The sequence below is a fragment of the Salvia splendens genome, chromosome 22 (genome assembly GCF_004379255.2).
Source record: "Salvia splendens isolate huo1 chromosome 22, SspV2, whole genome shotgun sequence".
Classification (NCBI taxonomy): Eukaryota; Viridiplantae; Streptophyta; class Magnoliopsida; order Lamiales; family Lamiaceae; genus Salvia; species Salvia splendens.
The window spans coordinates 21,299,169-21,324,643 of NC_056053.1; the positions used below are offsets into that span (position 1 = coordinate 21,299,169).

Below are 25,475 nucleotides of genomic sequence, written 5' to 3' on the forward strand. Positions count from 1 at the left end.
GCACAAACAAACACAATGAAATAATAATACTTATTCTATTCGTGCGAAACTGCTCGAATAATACTAAATCGGGTTAAAAGTGGATTGTAGAGTTTTTCTATACGAGCAAGATTCTATTCGTGCTCGAAACATGCTTTTCAGCATACGAAACCTAATATTTCTAGGTATTCCTTTTTCTAGTTTTGTGTTATTACATATTTAAGTATTTCATGGAGTATAATTTGTAGTATTTTTTATACAACTATTAATGTTATTATATTATAAGTTACTAATTAATTTATTATTTATATATAAATTGAAATTATAAATCATACTTAATTACTACTATAGTTATAATTATATTTAATTATTATACTACTAACTTATACTTCCTGCATCCGATAATATATGTCACACTTGAGTGATTACACAAGATTTTAAAAGATGTTGTTTTGTATGGTAAGTGAAATTAGGAAATATATATTAATAGATTGATGTGACATAGAACTTTTTTCAAAAAATAAATGCTACATCTTTTGTCTAAAGGAAATTGTAAAACAAAGTAATTTATTAAGTAACTATAATATAATTATTTAAATTATGAATTATGGAGTATAAATTTAAATAATAATAATTGTTGTTGTTGTTATTTTATTACAAATTAATAACTACTAAAGACTTAATGAAATTTTAAAATTATGAATTATATTCAATTATAATATCAATAAATAATTAAAATAATAATAATAATAATGTTGTTATAATACTCTTATCATTTACTATTTTAATGTTATAAACTAATAACTTATTAAGAAATTCTTACCCTAATTATTTAAATCATAATTTAATATTATAATATATATATAGTTAACTAGGGATGTGATCCGTTGCTAACTTTTCTTAATTAATACTATATTTTTAATTATTAATTTTTTATTAAAAAATTATTATAATTTTAATATTATTGTATATGATTATTATTGTAAATTATTTTATTATTATATTTTTAGTTTAGTGATAAAATTAAATATAAAATTTAAAATCTTGATAATTTTTCCAACATCGTAAAATAAAGTTATTAAAAATCATATATCTATGATTTGTTTTTTTGGAATCATTGCCCAACTTTATTTTTCCGTCAAATAAATATGTACGAGATTTCATATATGGAAAATTGAGGGATTGCATAATTATGTTCTATGTTTGTACAACAAAATTCACAAGGAGATTGAAAACAAATTTACTTTTCATGAAAATAATCATTACGCATATTTGTCTCCAAGGCTAATTAATCGCAATAAATAGAAAATAAAACACATTTATAGATCAATTCACTATAAATTAAATTGCAGTTACCTGAGATCTGTGACTATAACCCTGTTTTATGTTCTTTGGCATTTTGAAAGTTGGGTTTTCTATTCTTATAAGTCCTAATTTTATTTCGCATTTTTTGTAAGGCCATTTTTTTCACTATAAATCTTGAAACAAATTTGTAAAAAAAAACGAATTTAAAGTCTTCGCTTCGATTACAGCAATGAATTTAATTTGACAAATGGCATAATTAATTAATATCCAGGTAAAGTTTGAGCTTTTAAGGAAGGTCAACATAATACTTTACTGTCACATTGAGTGATTGAATGGCCAACGTAATACTTTCCTGTCACATTTACTAGAATTTGCCATATATCTCAATGAAAATACAAAGAAAAAAGACACTATATTTTTGTAATTACTTTTTTCCACTCTATTTTTTAAGGTGATTTATAAATTTAAGGACAATTGATTTAAGAGTGAAATACAAAAAGATTCTTAGACAATTGGGTTCTAATGTTTCCGGTCCCTGAACTATTTTATTAGCACTATTAGTCCCTAGACAATTGGGTTCTAATGTTTCCGGTCCCTGAACAATTTTATTAGTCATCTGATTATAAAATAACATATTGAAGTTTTATACAATGAATATTATTGCAGAAATTTAGGAATACAAAAATACAATAACCAAAGCGAATCATGGTGGAAAATGTCTGTGTAGTACATTTAAAATATTAAATAAAACTATTCATAAAAATTATATAATCATAAATTCATAATTTAAACACAATAAAAATATTTACAGATAAATATAAAATTTACAGTAATTAAATTCAAAATACTTTATAAATGTAGTAAATTGATTATAATTACAAATCTTTATTATTCTACTGAATTTATGAATAGAGTAAATTTTCCATAATTATAAATCTTTATCACCGACTCACCGTAACTAGCCTGAACACTCAATTTATATATTTATTTACATAGTATAATTTTATAATTAATGTCTTATTTTATTTTTTACACTTCAATAATATGAATATTATCAACAATTAATTTTTTCTTATCAAAATTATTTATATTTATTAAATATAGGTGATATATAAAAATTTGTAAGTTATTAAATATGAAGAATCCGGCGCCTCTCACCTATAAATCATGCATCTTGTATCGACAACATCTACTCAGGCATCAACTAGAAGAAAATGGAAATCACTCCTGCACATAAAGTAGAAAATCGACTTCATCAAGGTATCACTGATTCACTATAGATTTGTACTATACTAGTCAATCTTTGCATTTGAAATTAATCGTATAAAAATGGATTCTAAATGACATACATTCCTCCATCCGAAGTGTCATTAATGAATCTGAAATTGAATTGGAAATTCAATATATTTTTTATGGTACATAGGAGAAATCCTAACAAAACCGACCCATGCGAGATAATTAAACCTAGAAATAGAAAGATTGATATATATATATATATATATATATATATATATATATATATATATATATATATAGATGCTCGTCAAAATAAAGTACTGATTACATTTTTTTTGCAGGAACAATGAATGAAAAATTCATAGATTCGACGGCGAAAAATGTTGCTTTGAAAAATACTGTGCATACTTTTCCTTTTATAACCTTCGAACTTCATGTACGAAATGAATATCCAATTTATTTTTCAAAATCTTTCCACTCCCACTTCCACATTTATCATAATGAATAAAAAAAAACATCTACACTTCCTTAATTGTGTATACTCGTAATGGCATTTATGGTATTTTCTCTAAAATCCCCTTTTATGTATGCATGGATTACTTGTTTAATAACATAGTTTATGAGCATAATACTGTAGCATAGAATCCACAATCGTGTTCCATCAAGGTTCCGGCGTTCAATGCCCGGGCCGAAGCCTAATACTCAGTCCTTCCCAAAAAGATAACAGACAACCCTAATGGGAGATTGACAAAGATAAAAGTAATTAACTCGGGTTGTGTGCGTGAATTGAGAACTTCCAATAGATGAAGGGCCCAATTGAGGAAACATATGATTCGGAGGGGCGAAACCGAATAAAGGTTGGAATAGCGCTATTTCATTCGAATCCATCCCCATTCACGCGCACAACCCATAGTTAAATTGCACTTTCTTCCCTCTCTCTCGCCGCCGTCACGCGCTAATTTCACACACAGTAACGATGGTCGGAGAGGAGAAGCGGCATCAGATGATGCAGAATTTGTTCGGCGACCAATCGGAAGAAGAGGAAGAGGAGGAGGAGGTTGAATCCGAGCACGAGTCCAATCGCCAACCTGATTATGTCTCTGTATGATTTCTGTAATTACTATTCAATTCAATCTAAGCTTGTGCGATTCCACTAGGTTAACTGGCGCTTTTTATCTGTGTTGTTTTTGTTGTCCAAATAATTGGTGATTTTGATGGCATTGTGACTTAAGCTGGGACGAAATCCTAATTTCGTCCAGTTTGCTTTTCCCTTTTTTTTTGTTGTGAGATAAAACGGTTTTCTGGACCCATTTTATTCGGTGAATTCAATTTTTTTGCTTAAAGTATGTTGTTCAGCTGTTTTGTGGTTTAATCGGTGTGCGCCTACATGCACTTTTTATGTCCAAGAGGAGTAGCTCTTTTGATACTTCGTTCATTTTTGTCAGCTGTGAAATGTGATATGCATGAATTAATCAACAAGTTTAGAAATCAAATTTCTCAATGAACCAGCACATAAAATATCTTACATTGAAAGTTAAAACCACATGCATCCTACCTACTCCTTGTTTTGAGTTCATCAAAATTATGATTGTTTCTTTTAGGATGAAGGGGATGAAGGACCGGATGCTGAAGGTGAAGCTGAAGGTGAAGGTGAAGTTGAAGGTCAAGGAGAGGCAGAAATTCAGAGTGAAGGTGAACCTCAAGATCTTGATCCGTTACAAGGTGAGAGTGAGGGCGAGAGAGATAAAAGCTCTCAGGAATTGGAGATAGGTAACCAAAGGGAACAAAGTCAAGAAAGGTATTCGGAGAGTGATGATAAGGAAGATTATGACCAACGAGTTGTTACTAGTAGAAGACATGATGCAGTTGAAAGTGGGTCAGAACGATCTGGAGAAAACCATTATGTTGCCAATGAGGATGACGAAGTGAATCAGGCTAGGAGTCACAGGTAATTTTTTTCGCCTCTTTCTTTTAATCTACCTTGCTGTCTCTCTGAGGGATATTCTGTTTGTCTTCAGCTATCTAGTATCATTGTTACTAGCTAACTCCTGCACTGGGTGTATATAGTTGCAAATTATTTGTAACTATTTTCATTGCATCATCTTCTACTTGTGCTATGCAGTCTCTGACTGCCATGATTCTGACAAGGTGTTTTAGCTTTTCTGATTGTGTTGATGCATTTGGGGATTTATTTTTTCATTCTGTGCATAAATATTGATTCATTTAAGACAAATGTTGAAAGTGGGTGTAGTAGGAGGAAAATGTATTTGAAAATGTCAATATTTTGGAGAGAAGATGAATCGATACCGAGGGAAGAATTAATTATCGCAACCTAAGTAGAGGAGGTCTGAGACTGATTTCAATATGATTGAGGAAAGAGCCGGAAAAACTTTACTCTGAAGTCACAGCTCTAGCTAACAATCTTTTCGACATGTGTGCTGCACCTTTTCTGGCCTATTTGTAAATTTTAGGTTCCCCGCTTTTCTCTAACTTTATGCTTCCCTGTAACTGCATATAAGATGACTGTAAGATTCGATCTCAACCTTAGAAAGGGACGCTTCGGCTGAAGTTTAGTGTCATATGCAACCTTTTTCAGTGTAATGGTAAGTTGCTGATTGCAAGATAGTTCAATGGATATTATGGATTGCAAGGTTGAGAAGATGGAAAAGGATACTGTAAGAGATGACAAAGGGAATCAATAATTACCAATGCCTGATTTTCTTCTTAAACTAATACACCCAATGACAGACACTGCTCATTTATAAAATATTTGTCTTTAATACATCAGTCCAAAATGTTCAGTGGTCTGGATTATGTGATCTGCAGTGTATCTGGTGATGAGAAAGACGAGGATCAGTTTTTGCAGTCAGCCCCAGAGATTCGTGATGTTTTTGGAGACTCTGATGATGAAGAACAAGCAGAATACAAAGTTCAGGGTCAGATCGAAGAAGATGAAATTGTTAGTTGATGTGGATTATAACAGCACTGTTTTTTTTCACTCTGTGCGTAATCTAATATATTAAGATATATTCCTTACACAGAGATCCCCGATTGAAGAAATGGGGAATTATCAGAAAGATTTGAGGCCAGAGGACATGATACCTGATGAAGATGCACCCTATTACTCTGAAGAAGAGCATATTGATGCTAGAGCTAAAGAGAAACCAGTTGGTCCCCCACTTGAGCTCGAAATTCCTCTGCGCCCTCCTCCATCTGAATCCGACAAGGTTTACCTTCAGTTTTTCAGAATTCTTGATTAAAATTAATGTTCAAGTAAAACTTCATTTGGTTCATTCCTTGAATAAGTTCATCCAGGCTGCGTAATCTTAAATATGTATTGGTCTACACTCTACAGTTAATTTGTCTTTTAGCAGATCTAAAAAATCTTGCAGCATGTGCTACTACAGCCTGTGACTTTGCGATTTGTTAAAAAGTTAATTTGGTTGTTGTATGAATGCATAGAAAGTATAGTTTAGCTTCAACATAATTTCACTATTTTTCTTATATCTCTAAGAACTTCAACTTGAAACAAAATGAAATAATGGTGGGTGATTTTTTTGAATCTGAGACACGTTTGGTCATGTAGAAGATGAATTAACTGAGTGGTAAATGCTATATGTACGGTTAGTGTATCATCTGTTTGCTCTTCTTTCCAATGATTTGATGATTTCTTGAGATTTGAGGATTTGATTTCTTAAATTATTTGTACTACATTCAAGTATGGCTGAAGGTGCTATTTCATTTATGTATCTGGTTGTCTAATGTAAAAACTTTCATCTGATTAATAAATATCAGCTCTTTTGTATATGCTTATACCTAGGGTTCCTGTGCATGTTGCTCTTTCTTTTACATGCTACTCATACATAGTAAATCTTTTGGGATTACTTCTGTTGCAGATGAATATGATCAAAGTATCTAATATAATGGGCATAGATCCTACGCCATTTGATCCACATACATATGTGGAAGAGGATCTTTATGAAACTGAGGAATCTGGGTCAAAAAAGAGGATAAGATTGGAGAACAATGTTATTCGCTGGAGAAAGGTCAAGCAGCCTGATGGCAGAACAACTGTAAGTGAATTACTTAATGGAGTTTCCGCTCAGTCAAATCATATGGTCTTTCATTTTACATGAAGTTTCTAGAAACTCAATTACTCAAGTGTTTATGGTTTTAGCAACTTACTTTTTCTAGAATCTTCTATGATGGAAGCCTCTAAGGACCGGTGTGTATCATTTAACATAAATTTGTATTCTACTTCTGTGGAGTGTGGACAACTAGTCCTCTGCATGTACTATGGAATTTTTCATCATGTGTTATTCACTTATTTGCTGTAATTGCCACTACTGGATTGCTCACTTTGTATTCTACATGTACTATAGTATCTGACACTACTTTGTGTAGATTGAAAGCAATGCTCGCTTCGTGGAGTGGTCAGATGGTAGCATGCAGCTACTTATTGGAAACGAAGTGCTTGATATATCTAAGCAAGATGCACAGCATGAACAGGCTCACCTTTTTATGAGACATGGAAGAGTAAGTTTTTATGTTTTTATTACAATGTGGCGTTAAACCCATTAATACATATTTACAGCAGTTTACCAATGCTAAAGGCTTTCTGCGTTGGAACTGCAAACGGCTAGGTGCTATAAGTCAGAATTTGGGATCTGAAATTTCTTTTCCCAGATAAATCTTTATATGCTGACATGCTGTCCATAGTGAAAATATTTGATGGTTCAGCAGTTAATAATCTTAATTTTTTTTCTCAGAGCATTTTCCAATCCCAAGGGCGAATTATGAATAAAATGAGGTTTATGCCGTCATCCCTGGCTTCAAATTCTCATAGGCTGTTAACTGCTCTTGTTGATTCACGACACAAAAAGGTGTTCAAAGTAAAGAACTGCATCACTGACATTGACCCTGAGAGGGAGAAGGAGCAAAAAGAGAAAGTAGGTCAATAAGCTATGGATACATCTGGTATAGATCATCAAGTTAACTAATTTCAGTTCCATTTCCTATGTGGCTTCTCAGGCTGTTCATCAATCAATTAAAGCTAATGAACTTCTTAGCCGGAAGAAGGAGAAGGTCAATCGTAAGTATACACAGCCCATCCGCAGGGAGCGCCAACTTTCCCCTGGTTTCTTAGAGGACGCACTTGAAGAGGTTGGATACACAAACGAGACACTCACAACACAAACACACATATGGGTTTCCTATATCTATTCTTAAGTAATCTTTTGTTCTTATGGTTGCCTAATTAGGAGGATGAAGAGTATTATGAACCACGCCGTTCTGCTGGTCGGCGTCGCTTTGATGATGACCTTGAAATGGAAGCTCGAGCCGAGAAGCGCATAATTAATGCAAAGAAGGCATGTGATCACTACCAATATGATTAAAAAAATGAAACATCTATCTATGTGTTATTGAGTCTTTTGTTGAAAATCTTATTTATACTCTACCGAATATCTTCTACTGGGGTTTGCTTTCAGGGGCAAAAGGATATGCCTCGCAAGTCAACATTCCAAGCTGCCAAATCATCTCGACGGCCAGTGGACTTCTCTGACAGTGAGAAAGAGGAATCAGAGTATGAAACTGAGGGGGAGGAAGATGAAGGTTCACCACCACATAGAAGGCATGAGGAAGCAGAGCAAGACTCTGGGGAGGAAGATGAAGAGCTACAACAAAGAGAGCAAGAAGAAGCCTATGACGAATCAGAAGAAGAAGCTGAGGTAGTTGATACTGTTTCTAAGATCATTTCTGGTTGGTTTCAGTTAGTGGAAGCAATTGAATAAAATACCTGCAACAGCCAACTCTTTCTTCTCCAAATATATACTCCCTTCATCCAATTAAGCATGGCCCGTTTTCCTTTCTGTGCCAACCCAAATATCTTAGCCTGTTTTCTTTTTGGGACTCCTTTATACTCACTCACCTTTACACCACAATTTAACTCTCCTATATATCTTTTCAAAAAAGGAAACAACCATGCTTTGCGGGACAGAGGGAGTACTTTTTAACCATTCTAAATGGCTTAGTAATTTCTAGTTTGTGGAAGTGTAAATTGGCAAGCACTTCAATTCTGTTGAAGTTCCCGCATTTTACTGAAACCAAGAATTTTATATATATATAGCCAACTGTTTTATTTTAATACCTTCTTGATGAATAAATTACTGTGCTCTGTGAATGTTGACTTCGTTTCGTTTATGTGCTGCTGTTTTTCTTCAGGAGCCAAAGCAGAAGGTTAGGGACTCTGGAGGCTGCCTCAAAAGGAAGGGTATTGATTCTGATGAGGATTCTCCTCCTAGGAAAACTACTACTCATCGCCGGATGAAAATGGTGTATGAGAGTGATGAGGACTAAAACAGGACTTATGGCTATTTGAGAAAGTGAGTTTTGTTTATGTTTTTTCCAATCATTTTGTATTATTGGTGATTTATCTGCTTCCTATGCTAGTATTTGTTGTTAATGAATCTCTTATCTTGCATCACCACTCATGTTAGAAAGAAGTAAGAACAAATAATTGTGTGTAGAACTTAACATTATGCATTCTGAATGCTTCCATTTAAGAATCTGTGAGAAATCATGGACTACTGCAATGATAATTTTATGTTATAGTTTTCAACAGCAACGAACTATCTCTAGTACTTCGTTGATGGCATGCTATGTATTGTAAATTTCCATATATGCTCAACATTGTTGATCTCAAATTGCTTCCGGGTTTCTTAGGTTTATCTGGTTGTGGGATTTTGCAGGTGAGGCTCATCGTTCATTTATTGCCGCATCTTTTCTATAATCTTTTTTCGACTATCAGACGACTCTTCCTGTTAAAGAGTAAAGTTGTGGGGAAAACCACTCATGTATGTGCGTACTACATACTACAGTATTATTCATGTTATGGTTCGTGTCACTTTTTGTTCCTGCCAAACTTTAAGCACATTGTTGTATGGAATTTTTGGTTCTAATTATCTTTTATAGTAATTGTAAATTACTGAAGCTTTATTTATATACCTTCTTGAAGTAAATTTTTGGTCCTATATTACATGATCTTGATTGTTTGGGAATACCTCATCGTGTGGGAGTCGAAGGTGTTAACTGCCTACTAATCCCTCCGTCCAGTCCACCAATAATCGTCCTATTATGTTATTTTTTTATTCGTCCACCAATAAATGTCTCATTTATTTATTTTTTACTATTTTTGGTAATGAATCTTATATCCCACCAACTTAATTTTATTCACATTTCATTATAAAATTTGTGCTCGGCCAAACTTGGTCTTGTATTGATGGACGGAGGGAGGAAATAAGTATGATCGATATAATTGCGGATACGAAATATACGACTTATATTCCAGATGTTGATCGTGTTTCAATAGTCTCTTTGGCAGAAGAAAAGAAAAAATTGAATGCCTTGCAAAATTTTTGTTCGAGTTCAATTTAAATCATAGAGAAGTTCTTATTCATTCGAGTGCAATTCGAAATTCAATGTTATTCAACGATTAATTCAATCATAGTTGAAAAGGGTTTGCTTCTGAAATTCAATGTTATAATAATAAATTAATTACGTTAGCTGAAAAGGGTTTGCTCTTAATTTCATGATGCTAGTTGGAACAATTGTTTTTCTGTTTAAAATGTTTGAATTTTGAAAGATTATGCTGTGTTTTAATCGAAATGAACTTCATTTTCCACTCTTTTAACTTCTTGCCCTATTTGTGTTTTAGTCTCACATATGTTTCCATTTTAATGATTCTTTCTTGTTTATAATTTTCAATTAAATTGTAAATAAATAAAAAATACTTAAAATTTCAAAAAACGACAAGAGTTAAAGAAGTTAAATTAAATTAAAAATTAAAGAAATACATATATAAAAAATAAAATAATTGAGAAAATAATTAGAATGTCAAATAGGAGTATGGAGAATGAAGTGAGGATTGCAGCGACAACAAGCTCTAATTGGGCAACGTCTGAGCATGAGAGCACGATGTGTTCAACGTGCAGATGCCCTTATTTATTTGAAATATAATATTTCCACAACCCCTTAATTATGTACTCCAATTTATGTTTACAATCAAAGAATTATCATGATGATCTAACTTCTGAGAGACGCCCACATTTTTATCATTTCATCTACTCCAGGCTCCAGCCCTCTTTATCGCAGCTGCATTCATACTCTGAAAATTAATTTTTGGTATTCTGAGAAGATCATCGAGTACGAGAGATTAATTTTCGGTTTGTGTGAATAATGAATCAAAACTCTGCAATTTGGGAGAAATTGAGAAATCGTTGCTTAAAATCCTGTGTATTGACGCCTTCTTCAGGTATTGTTGCTTGTTTCTGAGAGCCAATTCGTTTTTCTAATTTGATGTTTACTTGTTGATCTAATTTGGGGATGATTTGATTACACAATTATTTCGATGTAATGCTGACTTAGGTAAACTTGAGTAGTATGCTTCTGTGGTAACATATTTGCTGTAGTATGTGCGATACTGAGTTAAGTGAACCTGGAAAAGGTTGTTACAGGTAAATATGAATCTATGATATTATCATAAGATCAAACATGAGAGATATTTGGAGATTAGAAGGTGATCTAGCTGAATCATTCATCTATATGAGCTTTTGGTTTATGAATTTGATAAGCCAACTGTTCTGTCTGAGTGTCTTTATGGTTGGACTGGTGACGATTTGACTTCGTGGGTAGTCTGGCTAGGGTAATTATAAAAATTTTGCCATATAATTGAAATATAAGACTGTGTAAGGAAGAAATTTACATACAATGGCTAGGATAGCAATCTGTTTGGGTTTTGTTCTTGGATTTCCTTATACATTCAATGCTTTACAGAAAAAATTACTGAGCATTTCAACTTGACTATGTTTTCATATAAAATGGAATGCCTCTCCTTGTATAGAATCTTCTGATGTGAGCTGTCTCATTTATGAATGTTTTTCCTACTTTGGAAAATCATGTTACACAATCATCCAACTAAGTGGATCAGAATTCAACATCACTAGGCAATCTTTTGCATGTTATATGTATCGGACCTGACCAAGAGTTCTGAGTGAAAGTGGTGAATGCATTAGATTGCTGGACTATAGTTGAACCTGACAAAAAAATTCTGTTTGACCTTTGGTGTAACAAAATGTAAGTGAAAATAGAGGCTTTTATTGGAATCATCATGATATTTATCTGGGTGGTTCTTTGCTGCTGTCCATGAAATTTTAAAAATTCAAGTCAAAGTAAAGGATTGAGACGATCCTTGAAGATATAAAGTAATCTGCTCTACATTTATTGCTTAAAAAAATTTCTCCAGAGAGCTAATTATTATTTCACTGAGTAACAATCTGTGCTCAGTAAAGGATCAGCTATTACATAACAAGCATGATGGTAGTCTTTAGAGGCGTGGTAAGTTCGGAAGAAAAACGATTGTGTTGATCTTGAAAGCAGATACAGCATGATGTGGGTAACAACGGTGGTGGAGAAGGGGGAGGGGAATACCACCAAGATTTACTTAAACAGCTATGACCACATCCATTTATAATTTTGTACAATTAAGGCCACAATCTTAGGTGTAAAATTGTAAAACTTGTGTTAATATGGTGTCAATTGTACAATTAAGGCCACCATCTTCAGTGACAATCTTATGTGTTAGTGTCAATTGTACAATTAAGGACGCAGTCTTTGGTGATAATCGTATGTGTTACTCGTGAAATCATTTAAGAGACACTTAGGATCATATTCATATGGTGTCAAAACATCTCCTTGCATTTATTACTTATTGCCATTGTTTTCTCTTTCTTCACGATTTTACTTACTGGTCTCTGAGAAACTTCAAAATAATAATCGGCAGAAAAAGTTACTCGTAACGCCTGTTTACTTTATGCAAAGAAATCTGAACTTTCATTTTATATAACTCCGCAACAGAACATATAGATACAGAATTCATTCTAAAGTCCATACACTCAGAGTCTCTCTCTCAGGGTAAGTACCAATTCCCTCCCTCCATATCACTTAAGGGTAGTTATAGGAAAAAAGAATAGAGAGCAAATCTTGCAAAATCTATTTGGCTATCTATCCGAGGAGGAATCTGCATCAAGCCATGAAATGAACCACCAGCCTGAATTTAACTCTGTAAGATTTGTTCGTCTTATTTTCCTTTTTAGCTAATAACTTGTTTTTAATGAGTCTGTACGGCCCAATTCAGAAGATCTAACGAAAATTTGCCGATTAGAATGCATTTATTTAGTTTTTGATTTTCAGCTTGAGACTCGTCAAAATGGCAACAAAAAAATTAAGAATTTTTGGGGGGATAAATTTATGTGTTTATATTAACACATGCATAAAAAATTCCGAATGTACAATTATAGAGAATATGTGAGTAAACCTTTTATTTTACATCATTCACATATGTTCTAGACAGCTTTTTGCCTGCAATCCAACATCAGGAAGGTGATTGGCATGCGGGCCTAACTTAAATGTAATGATGGCTTCCTTATGGTCTACCATTCTTGCCAATATTGTTTTGCTCTGGGTTGTAATCTCTAATGTTTTTGTGCACGTGGAATTAAAAAATATCTGAAAATTGAATGTCCTATGTTTGAACTCATAATCATTTCTTTGTGTATGCGTAGATGGTGACTGTCATCCACAGATAGTTTTTCCTTTTTGGATTGAGATTGAAATATGAACCTAGGGTTTAGTTATTTTCCTTATGCTAAATATTTTGGAGAATGGTTCTCTGGTTTTAAATGAAAATTCAGTGGCCTCAGGCCCTCAATGAAACGTGTTGAATACTTTTATTTCTAAAATTACTCATTTAGTAGTAGGAATATCTCTTTGTGATTGCTGAACTAATTTTGGGATATACTAGTTAGATTGAGTTCCTTCCTCATCAAGGTTCAACTCTTACATGATCTGGTCCAGTTGAGAAACGTCACAGATGATGCATATGGATTTCATATTTTACAGGAAGAGTACAGGCGATGAAGGAAATGAGCCATAATTATTTTATGCTTAATGCTTCTTGGTTTGCTTAAATACCTGTTGGAAGATTGATTGACATCAGAACAACTAGGGAAGCAAATGAAGTATAGATGATTCTCCTGGTTTTTCATATGTTTATTGCTTCTACACCTTGTTAATTTTTTAGATACTGTTTCAAACACTTTATCATCATGTTGTGCACTTGTGCTTTATTTATAAACTTTCCTTATTGTCCTTTTTCTCCTGTAATAGTTGCATAGTTTCTCGTTCATTTGTTTAATTTATGTGTTTGAGATTTCACTTCAGGATGAAAGGGACGGAGGAACTGAACATGCTAATGATGCCATATCCAGTCAACTGGTTGAAATTGATGGTGGTCTTCAGTTAAATGAGGATGTCATGTGCTCAAGGTCTTGCGATGGAGGCTTTGAGCACCATATGCAAACAGCACCAGAAGAAGGGATCAAAATTGGAAGTGGTGCAGAGTTACATCATGAGGGCGGAAGCACATGTAACTGTGATGAAGGAGGGCCTATGTCTGATAATAAAAGCACATTCAGACATAGGGTCAAAACTGAAGGTGGAGCTGAGTTTAATGACGAGGCTGGAGGGACCGATAAAGAGACTAGTAGCTCAATGTCTTTTGCTCAAACCCTCCACTTTTGAATAGTTTGTCTTTCTTGTGACTGTTTCTATTATTTGGTGTGCATTAGTTAGTTTGAACTTGAATATATAGGTATTTGATTAATTATCTTTTAGTACCATGAAGTATTTTGTATGCTCCCAGTTTCCTTGAATTTCAGTTTGTTTCTGATGCTTTTGAATTTTGGCGAAGATCCTGCTAATGTTATTGTTTTTTACCTACAATTGGTCAATGTAGTTATCAATCCCTAGATTAGTATATCTAGGAAAGTAAACACCCATTAATTCTTGGCTGGATATATTGTAAGCCTAGTGCAGCTGGCTCGCCCACCTAAGACATGATGACTCTCAATTAGCTTGTCATAGTTCTGAACCCAAGTTGTCCAAATTAGTTGAGATGTGCTTTACATATTGAAGTATTTGCTTGATAGGCTGGCAAACAGTAAGTACTCTGAGACCCTTTCTGAGAGCACCTATGCCTTCTATTTGAGTTGTTGATGTATCACCAACTCGATAATTTTACAGGGCTGTAGATTGTAATTTATCACTGTAATATTTCTCTTATTCATATTTTAGTGTTTTTCTTCTGCATTTTTTTTGCTTATCCATTTAACTCTGAGAATTTATGTTATGACGTTAAGTTATTAAAGACTGAGAATGGAAAGGATCGAGCTCGAATTGCAGATGTAATGCGTGCTCTTTTTGGGGATTCAGATGAGGAACCAGGACAATATGAAGCTGAGTATGGCACTGATCAAGGGAAAAACAATTCCGTGAGAACTGAGACACTATAATGATTATTTAGTTTTCTGGTTGTTGGCCACCCAGTGATTCAGAATGTACTTATAATGTTTCTTTTGCCAACATAGATATCTCCTGAACACAAATTAAGTTATGAGGGAGATCTGGAGTCTGAAGGTACTGTATCAAGTGAACATACACAATTTGGACCCGAAGAAGAAGAAGAAGAAAAGGCCGAGGATAAACTAGAGGGGGAGTCAAAGGATAAACTGGAGGAGCAGTCAATCGGTAGGTTGCTGGTGGTGGAGTTTCCAAACTGCACTCCACTTGCTGACCCATCTCAGGTTACCTCCCTTGTTGCTTTTGCCAGACCATATGCATTTTTTAATATATTAGCTGTTGATACATATATGAGTCTTTATCCAATTATTAGCAGGTTGTTACAAATAAATAGAAGGTTTTGGTCACACTTAAGAAATTAGCATTTTTGAGCCTCATTTGTTGATGAAAAAAAAATGAAATTACAATGTGACAATTGATTGATGTCTTGTTGCATTTTAGTGTAAATATGATTACTTGCAAAGTCATTTTATATGCTTGTTCTCAAATTTTAGTAGTTTCCTTGATTTGTAAAGCTGGCTATTTAGAGTAAGAGGGTTTTGGTTTCGGTCATGATGCAAATAATGCTTGTGATGGTGTCCTGGATACAATATTCAGGAGCTGAATTGAGATGCATTCTGATGTTGCCTTTCGTGATTTTTTCTGTGGACTACTTTATCGCCTACTCATTATTTTCTTATTTTGTTGAGACTTGTTTGTTATCCTGCTTATGTTTTTAGAATTCCTCAAAATTTACTCAGATGCTTGATTTAGATTAGTTTCTTATATTGGTTTCAAGTGGTTTTGGATGTAGATTAATCGCCTCATTTAATTCCTCGTGATGTTCACACTTCTCGTTGGGATTCGTCCATTTATAACCGCACGCATGTTTACCATAATAATTGTTCTCGGGGCTCAATCCATGTCCTTAATATTTTGGGTCAACTATACAGGGCATCTACCGGTCTCTGTTGAGCATCTCTAAATCGGAAAAGGTTGCTTCATCTTCCGTAGTTTCTGATCCCGATAGCTCGACTGTTCATGGTGATCGGGAGACCACACCTATGCCTGAAACAGAGCAATTTCAGCAGGTAGATTGCTTATACGAATCCCATTTTTTCCAGTTGTTGAACCAATGTTACAAAATCCACTAGGATGATCTAAAAAAGCAACTGAAGACAATCTCTCACTTAACCAGAAGTGTAATGACAAGGAAATGACATCCAATCACAACCACCCTGATGAGCACATGTGGCCCAGCGAAGCAGAAGACGTAAATCTTGAGGTATGCTTTCAGACTTCTTTGATTGATCATATGCGTAGAAACTTATCGTGTTATTGTCACTCAAGATTTATATGTTTCTACTCTCAGAGGCAGAAAGATCGTCAAACTAAGAAGCGTAGGCCAAGACGCGGATAAAGCTGAGGGGAACTTGAACATGAAAGGGGTTTGATGATGAGTTGCTGAGTTAAGGAACAAATCTCTTAATAAATTACTTGAAAGGGGCTTCAGTTGCTTATGAAACTTTAGTTTGGATGATTTTTCTGTTGCATAAGAGCGTGTGATAAATTGATGACTCAGGTTTTAGCAAACCTATTTATATATTTCTATCTTAAGATGTTATATCTGCTTTCATTGGCATTAGGGTTCTAATTCTATTGAAAGGTGAAAAATCATTTATTTTTCAATGAGGTTAGTCTCATTATCGTTGGAATGATTTTATGCATTCAATGCAATGTTTTTAAGGTCCGTTCGATACACAATGAAAATGTTATAGTGATTGATATGAAGTGTGTGCGTGCGTGTGTGCCTTTTGTGCGCAAACAGTGCAGTGTGTGGAGGTGTCTAATTTTATAATAGTTTGAAATTCTAAAATTTAGTTTTGATATAGAATTCAAATTATAGAATTAGAAGAAATTGAAATTGTAATTCAATTCTAAATTTAAATATTTTGCGATATCAAATACTATTAAATTTAAAATTGTAGAATCAAATTCTAATTTTATAGGCTAAATTTCATAACACCCAACAATATAAATGTCTGAATTCACTCACTCGACTAATTTTCAATCTGTGACATTACCTACATTACTATTCATCCAAAATATAAAAACAATATCACTTCTTAATTCGACAGAATTAGAAAATAGGGAGTAGTACAGAATCAAAATGCATCTCCAAAAATTTGACCAAGACCAGAAAAAGACCCAAGGAAAGAGGGGATTAGATTATGTTTATGACAGACCAAACATACCACCAACCGGTCATATTTTTATACTCCATATAATTAAATTTTTTTTATATCCTCAATACTCCTTATGTTGCGTATGATTATGCAAACAATTACTCCCAAATAAAAACCTAGACATTTGATAAAGGCTAAACGAGCTTGTATTCAAAATGTGCCAAAGTCAAAATTTTATTAAAATTCATGCCGAATTTAAGTGTATCTTTAAATGAGGAATGGAGGGAGTAATACTTACATAGAAGAAGATATTTTTTTTGAATAAGAAAATATAACAAAACTGATCTTTGTTTATTTAGGTTTTACAAAATTATCTATATTTTAGTAAATATTTTTTTCTTTTAATATGTTAGGAGTAGTAAAAAAAATTAGAAATTGTGACATCCCTTTATTGGATAATAAATAGAGGAGATGTGGAGACACATCACATGTAGTTTCCTTTTTAACCCCCCCTTTGGATGGCCAATCATACACTGATGAGTGACATATGAAAAGAAATTGAGTAATATTTCGTGGAATAAAGTGATGGTTCATTTCTTTTTAATAGATGCATATTTTTTTAGCATTAGAAAGTTAGTGTTTAGTGTGCACTAAGTGAAAATAATAAAGTCGAAAGTAGAATAATGTAATAAATTAATAGAAATTAAATTAAATAAAGAATAAATTACATGATGAACAAATAATGAACTACAAAGTATTTTTTATTAAAAATAAAAATGATTATATTATAATGAAGCATCCCAAAATGAAATACGATTCTATTGAAAAAGGAGAAGTAGTACTACTATTTATTATAGTGATAGAAAATATTTGTATAATATTTTAAAGTTTAATCTTTTTTAAGAGTATATTTTAAAGGTTTTTTTATATCTGAACATGCATTATTCAATAGCCTCATCAACACCAGTTCCACATTTTTTATTATCTGCACAAATGGGTAGTGTTTTCTTGAATTAAAATATTCCATTTTTATTTATGTTTCCTTTAACGTAAAGTCATAGTCGACTGAAAGCGATCCATCTGATGCGAAGCATATTTTCTATATCTTTCCCTTTAGACTACACATTTTTATGTAAATTATAACTCATCAAATCATGTTTTCATCGAAGTTTTAGATGTAAAAAGCTGGCTGGAGCCCACTTAAACATTCCATCAAACACTTGGTGTGCTATGTAAAAGACAAGGGCAGAATCCTCTTTGAGGCATTTCATCAAACACTTGGGGTGCATTAGCGTGGAGGATAGAATTTCGTCGGAGACCCGCCGGAAATGCACGCCCGATGCTCTGAACAGAACCATTATCTGCCATTTCACGCAGCAAAGCTACTTACCCGCCCGGGCCTACATCGCAACGCCCGTCCGGGCCGAAATTCGTAAGGCTTGAGGACTCCAGAAACAACACCCGGTCGGGTGATTTTAAGTTTCAACACACCCAGGTCGGGTGAAATGCGTAATGCATTGAAAGTCAAGAAGTATTCCGCCCGGTCGGGCGGTTTTTACTATCATTTTGCCCGGTCGGGCGTAGGAATTCCTAACTGCAAATTCGCAGTTTCTCGGTAGTTTTGCTCAAAAAGGAGGAGGTCGAAACGGGAAGGCACGTTTTGGAGGGGGAAGAAACAGAGACAAGAAATTTGAGAAAGAAGAAAGAAAAGAGAAGAGGAAGGAACGATCCAAACCTTCACTCCGGAGATCATCCATCATCTAGAGTTGGAGAACACCATAGAGTTCATGGTTCACGGTTCTTTTGGTGTAATTCATTTTAGTATGTTTGGCTAGATCTTCTTTGTTGCTCCGAATATGTTGTAGGGTGAATTGTTGGATACTTTGATGACTTATATGGTTTAATTTTATGTGTGATTCTTGTTTATGAATTGTTTAATTATTCTACTAATCTTGAGACGTCTAGATAGGTAGGTAGAATTTTGTAGCCATTATTCTATTGCCTCTTTAGCATAGATTTTGGCCATTACTCATATGCAAGGAAATCGAGATTTGATACTTGTTCAGATAGTCTCGAGTGGATCGATAGTTTTTATCTGTAAATTTGGTTTGGTGTCTGCTGCGCTTCCGTGTGGGCATTAAGTTAATTTATGATTTAATAATCGTGTTTGACAATTGAAGAAACTAATCTAAAGCTTGCTACGCGACCTAGTAGTGGTGATAGGTTAGTGAGTAGAACTTTGGAGACGTGTTCAGCTTATCCTAGGTATACAATTCCCTTGGGGTGTTCAACGGATAGGGAGCGTAAAACAAACTTAATCCTCTTAAGCATAGTCTTGATCGTAGTAATCCATCGAAGTATCCCAATTCATATGCCCGAGACATATAGGAGCAATGCTTTCTTCTTATCCTATTTTCTAAATTTTGTGTTTTGTTTATCTTTGTGTGTTTTATCATCTCTTTATCAAATTTTATTTTATCAATCTCAAATTAAATAACCTACGCCTCTCTGTGGTTCGACACTCTTTTACTACAACTACATCTGTACTCTTGCAGAAAGGTTGTAATTTTATAGCTATTTGATTTACTTGTGTGTTATTAGTTCATTGATATAAAAGCTCGAAAAATACACATAACCATCCTATTTATATCTGGCTTTGACTAAGACAACATATTTGGTCATTCAATTTTCTCAATTTTCATTTGCTTGCTTTTTATTTAAATTGGATATAAATTTAAAGATGTGTCACGATGGACTCGAACCCAACCATTCTACCGCCAACTCACACACACTTCATTTGCTCGCTCTTAAACGTTTAACTCGGTGTCGCAATTAAATCCATAAATCTCGATTAGAGTCATTCATTCAAACACGCGAGGCAAAGCTGATAAAAACTAAAATCATGGAATGGTATAAGAAAAACAATATTGTGAAGTGAGTTGCTAATTAGATCAGGACAAATCAAGGTTTGATTAATATTTAGAACTTTGCAATCTTCAAATAAAATTTTATCATTTGTAAACACATTTAACTGATTCTTGATTATAATTTAATTTAGTTAAAAGTATAATTATGACCAATAATTAAGAGTGCACTTTTGACGTGTGAGTTCAATTTAAGTGAGAAAGTGAGCGTTAAAATTGAGTCATGCAACTTTTTATTAATCGCTTAATTATTAATACAAAGATTATTACAACTCAGTGTTGCAAGCGCGGGAAACTATAGCATTGTTCGACGGTGGATGCACGCGGAGGAGGAGCCGCGCCACCGTCACCATTGGTGGCAGCGTCGCAGTAGCCACGGAGAAGGTCTCCTTCTTGATCAGTTATGCCGAGTGTTCCGATCATGGATGGCCAGCACTGATGCTCGATCACTCTTATAGCGTTACAACAATTGGCTCCAAGTGCGGTCTCGCCATTGAGGAAGAACATGACCACTTCTCCCGTACAAGAGTGAAGCTCCGATAGCGCTTCCCAACACGTGCTAGGCCCCTCCTCTTCCGCCACTCTGAGCCACACTGCTAGGCTCGAACCTCACTTAACTTTTCTTGCTTAGACAGCGAGGGGTGATGCTATCATAGCGGCGAGGAGAATGGTAATGAGCTTCGCTAGGAAAGCCATTGTTTTTTTAAATAAATAGCAAAATGAGATTTTTTTTTTCTGTAAATGAAGGAGTACTTGATTGTTGGATGAGTGGAAAAAAATATTTATATAGAGGGATGTAAAAGTTATGATGAGTGCAGAGGAAAGGGCTCTAATTTAATTCACTAACTCTACATGACTAATCAAATCCAATTTTATAGTTTTACATATGTATGTATTGTATTCTTTGCAATTTTTTTCTTGCATAATTAATCGTGACAATATTAAGCAACTAATAAATCAAGTCATCCAAGAATGAGACTCCTCAGATCTACCAATAAATGGATATTGTATAAAATCTCATTTTATAATAGTTGATATAAATGACCCAAATTTTGTATCAAACTACTATATTAACTCCACTAGATTAATTCGTGAGACTCTCTTTATTCTTGCATCGGTGCTACTTGAGATTAGGTAAATATCAAATTTACTTTTTAGCTTTTAGATTCGGTAAATATCTTTATCATTTTCTAACAATTGATATGTAGTTGAAGAAATAAAAACTCACGAAATTTAATTAAATTAGGATAGATTCAACAAGTTTGAAAACCAGGCGGAAAAATATTGAAATTGAATTTGCGTAAGAGCATCCACCATGGCGGCGAGCGGACCGGCTAGTCGATCTCTGGCGCTCGCCGAACCATTGCAGCAGGCGAGCGCCAAATCGGCGAGAAAAACGGCGAGCGCACTCCGATTCGCGAGCGCTGGCAGATGCGCTCGCCGATCGACTAGCCGCCATTGCAGGCTCCCGATAGGCGAGCGATCGGCCAGCGGATTTTTTTATTTAATTTTCGAAACATTATATATACGCGATTTGCACGTTATTTTCATTTGCACCACTTATTTTAACGAGTATTCTCTCTATCTTAATTTCTGTATAAGAGCAACAATGCTAAATGAAGCACAACAACGAGCCTACTCCAGGGACGAGCAGGTCTCAAACTCCCACGGTACCCGTGGGAGGTGGATGGGGTCCGATGGCCGGGTACTACAACATATACCCTTGGCAGCAGATGACGCCCGGGATGGCATCCGGGGGTGGTATGCCGGGATGGCAGGGGATGCCGGGGGGCCGTCGATGCCGGGCGGGCAGGGGGTACCGGGGATGCAACCCGGGATGCAAATGATGCCGGGGTGGGCACCCGGGATGCAGATGATGCCGGGGTACCCGGGGATGCAGGGGACGCCGGGGGGGACAACGTCTATCGCCCCAGTTTTGATTTTGTGACTGCTTCTTCGCACACATCGACCCCATCGGAGACGCAGTTCACTGGGTGTGATACTTTCTTCTTAGAGGAGTTGGGGATAGATCTCGGGGATGCGGACACCCCCGTTCAAACGGGAGGAGTACGGCGGGGTCGGGGCGCGCCAAAGAAGAAGAAGGGGAAGGGCAAGAGGATGGTCGGCGAGTCGTCGCAGCCGGCTGATGACGACAGCCCGACACGGAGGAAGTGGACGGACGCGGAGAACGTCGCGCTGTCCAAGGCGTGGGTGAGTGTTTGCGATGATCCCCTCGCCTTGAACAATTAGAGGATCGTCAACTTGTGGGCTAAAATAGCAGCAACCTACAAGGCATTTTGCCCGGAGGGGAGGCCACGCAGCGGGGAGGAGTGCCGAAAGGGGTGGGACCAAATTAGGGCTGGGGTCTCCCGATTTTCGAGCTTGTACACCAACGTCCTCCGCATGCAGACCAGTGGCCAAACTGAGGACGACTGCAGGAGGATAGCGGAGAAAGCCTTCCCCGTGCCCGGGCTTTATAAGGAGTCCACCTACTGGAACTGCTATGGGGTGCTGATGGACTCCGAGAAGTTTCGGCCAGGTGTCGATGTTGGCTGGCCGAAGAAGCAGCGCATGAACTATACCGGTGATTACAGCGGCGGCAGCAGCGGCGGTTCCCACGACCTCCCCGAGGATGTACAGGAGAGTTCCCGTCCCCTCCCGCGTTTGCTCGCCGCACTCGCCTGGTTGGTCAAAGGCGGGCGCAACTGGCTCGCCAGGCCTCCTAGGAGGTCCAGTCGGCATCCCCCTGTTGGCGGGTCGACAGTCGAGCTCCTCTTCTTCGCGCGTCAACAAACACGAGCTCAGATGTACAAGATCTTAGCTGAATGGAGGGCGACAACTGACCCCGAGGAGAAGAGTTTTCTTCACGCAATGCTCGTGGGTATGCTGGCCGATTTGAATCCCACCGCGGCACAGGTGGGGGGCTCAGACGCGGGCTCAGATGCCGCAGATTTGGGGGTCCCGGATAGCGGCGACAACGGCGGCGGCGACGGCGAGGAGTGAGGCGGAGGCGGGGGGCTCGTGTGTGGCGGAGGAGTTTTTTTAGATTAATGTAATTTTTTTTAATTAATTTACTTTTTAAAATTTCAATATTATTATTGAGTTTTCCCGTATCTGTGTCGTAAATTTAATTCCGTATTTTGTGTGATTGTTAATTATTTGTTTTTATAATTTTGTTTATTGTGGCTAGGCTATGGCTGACCTATTGCTTGTCCTGATGATGTGGCATGAGGAGTTTTTAGTGCTGCTGATGTGGCAGGAGGAGTTTGTGGCTAGGCTATGGCTAGGCTATTTCTATTGGAGATGCTCTAACAAATTTAAATTTCAGGATTTTAGAGCATAAATAACCCCGTCCCCATTTCCGGCCCCAAGTCCCCTCTACGTCATCATTCCTCTACAGTTGCGGCTCAGGCCCCAATTACTCTAACCATGCAGGCCGCAACTCGGACCGCAACTAATAAATGACACTATTTACAACTCCAACCTATTTTAAACGTAAAATAAAAAACCCCGGAAATTTATAACACAGAAAATTTAATTTCACCGAATACTGCAAAATTACAACATAGAAATTTTAAAACTGAAAATAAAATACATAAAAACATAAAGTTAATGCTGGAAAACGTTGGTGCGAGTCCAAATTTCTTCGATTAGATCGACTTGGAGGCGAGTGTGTTGTTCCTCTTGGCGCATCTCAGCTGAACGGGCCATGACATTGCGGATGTCGGGAGGAAGGCCCTGCACGGGCGGGTCGGTGACAACGTAGTCACTCTCGGTGCTGGCGAGCGGATCGTCGCTCCACAAAGTGACGTTATCTTGCTCGTCCTCAACGATCATGTTATGCATTATGATACATGCATACATGATGTCGGCGATGCGTGACCGCTGCCAACCATGGGCCGCTCCCTTCACGATAGCCCACCGTGCTTGGAGGACTCCGAATGCACGCTCGACATCTTTCCGAGCCGCCTCTTGCCTTTGGGCAAACATTTCCCTCCGATCGGTTGTCGGAGTTGTGATAGTCTACACGAACACGGGCCATCGAGGGTAGATCCCGTCTGCCAGATAGTACCCCATACTATACCGACGGTGGTTGACCGTGAACTCTACGTTCGGTGCTCGCCCGGCACACAAGTCGTTGAACAATGGAGACTCGTTCAACACATTGAGGTCGTTGTTGGACCACGCGACACCAAAGTAGGCATGCCAGATCCACAATCGTTGGTCGGCAACGGCCTGCAACACAATCGTGGGATGTGTGCCCTTGTGCCCGCTAGTGTATTGTCTTCTCTAAGCCGTTGGACAATTCTTCCACTGCCAGTGCATACAGTCGATGCTTCCAAGCATCCCCGGGAAGCCGTGGACCCGCTCGTGCATGTCGACCAACTTCCTAACGTCGTCGGTCGTTGGCTTTCTCAAGTATGTATCCTTGAATGCTTCGGCGACTGCCCAACAGAATCTAGCGAGGCACTCCCGTCCAGTAGGCTCGCTTACATGAAGATACTCATCGAACATATCTGATGTAGTTCCGTAAGCGAGTTGACGAATGGTAGACGTGCATTTCTGCAACGTCGATATACTTTTCCGCCCACAGCATCGGTAGTTTGGCAGAAATACGTGTCACGAGCTACAACTGCGTTGACAATGCGTAGGAACAAAGGCCTCCGCATCCGGAACCGGCGACGGAACATCTGATCACTCCATCGCGGATCTGTAGAGAAATAATCCGTGAAAAGCCGCAAGGCAGCTTGTTCACGGTCTCGGTGAATATACATCCGGGTACGTGGTACGAGGGTTTGTTGTTCGTTCCAAGCTTGAATAACAGCTTGGTAGCGTTCAACTTCGTTGTTGATTTCTTCTTGGATTGCCGGTACCGCCTCTGCTAACAACCGGGACATTTGATCTTCGAATATTCTTTGACGATGAGACATTTTTTTGAATTTTAGGAAGAGATTTGAAGTTGAATGTGAAGTTGAATGTGTATGAAAATGAAGTAGTATTTATAAAAAAAAATTCGAATTAAAAAAAAAATTTAAAAATCGGTTGCGGCCCGGCCCAAACACAAACAACCCTGGGCCGGGCCGCGTTGCGTCACGTCCCGCGCCGTGTAACGCGCGCCCAAGCCTGGCCGCGGGACGGGCACCAGGCCGGGAACGCGGCCCCGGGACCGGCCTAGGCTGTGCCTCTCCTCCGATTAACGCGTGGGACGGGCCGAGACTCGCGATTTGCGGTCCGGCCCTCCGCGTTATTCATGCTCTTAAGCTAAATTTTTTTATCATATTTTTTCTGATTTTTTTCTGCCCAATAAATGTAAACATTACCAAAACTGGTAAAAAAAATGATTCGACTTCCTCTTCCAAATCTCGTCTCCTCTGTTTACTTCCACGAACTC

General features: G+C 36.8%; 2 protein-coding genes across 3 annotated transcripts; both read left to right on the forward strand.

Annotated features, from left to right (window-relative positions):
- The first annotated feature begins 3,402 nt into the window (after positions 1 to 3,402).
- LOC121786065 (protein LEO1 homolog) lies at positions 3,403 to 9,520 on the forward strand. The gene is made up of 12 exons (XM_042184585.1): positions 3,403 to 3,622; positions 4,122 to 4,468; positions 5,347 to 5,479; positions 5,562 to 5,747; positions 6,417 to 6,593; positions 6,925 to 7,056; positions 7,290 to 7,469; positions 7,552 to 7,683; positions 7,782 to 7,889; positions 8,010 to 8,249; positions 8,743 to 8,903; positions 9,270 to 9,520. Exons 1-11 carry the CDS (start codon positions 3,497 to 3,499, stop codon positions 8,875 to 8,877), a joined length of 1,896 nt encoding a protein of 631 aa, XP_042040519.1. The 5' UTR covers positions 3,403 to 3,496; the 3' UTR covers positions 8,878 to 8,903; positions 9,270 to 9,520.
- Positions 9,521 to 10,588: 1,068 nt separating this feature from the next.
- Positions 10,589 to 16,650, forward strand: LOC121786184. Of its 2 annotated transcripts, XM_042184761.1 has the most exons (7): positions 10,589 to 10,831; positions 13,798 to 14,129; positions 14,774 to 14,906; positions 15,003 to 15,218; positions 15,927 to 16,064; positions 16,172 to 16,258; positions 16,346 to 16,650. In XM_042184761.1, the coding sequence occupies exons 2-7, from the start codon at positions 13,891 to 13,893 to the stop codon at positions 16,391 to 16,393; spliced, it is 861 nt and encodes a 286-aa protein (XP_042040695.1). In that variant the 5' UTR covers positions 10,589 to 10,831; positions 13,798 to 13,890; the 3' UTR covers positions 16,394 to 16,650. The 2 variants fall into 2 exon arrangements, with proteins under 2 accessions (XP_042040695.1, XP_042040696.1); XM_042184762.1 differs by lacking the exon at positions 16,346 to 16,650 and having other exon boundaries at positions 16,128 to 16,232.
- The last annotated feature ends 8,825 nt before the right edge of the window (positions 16,651 to 25,475 follow it).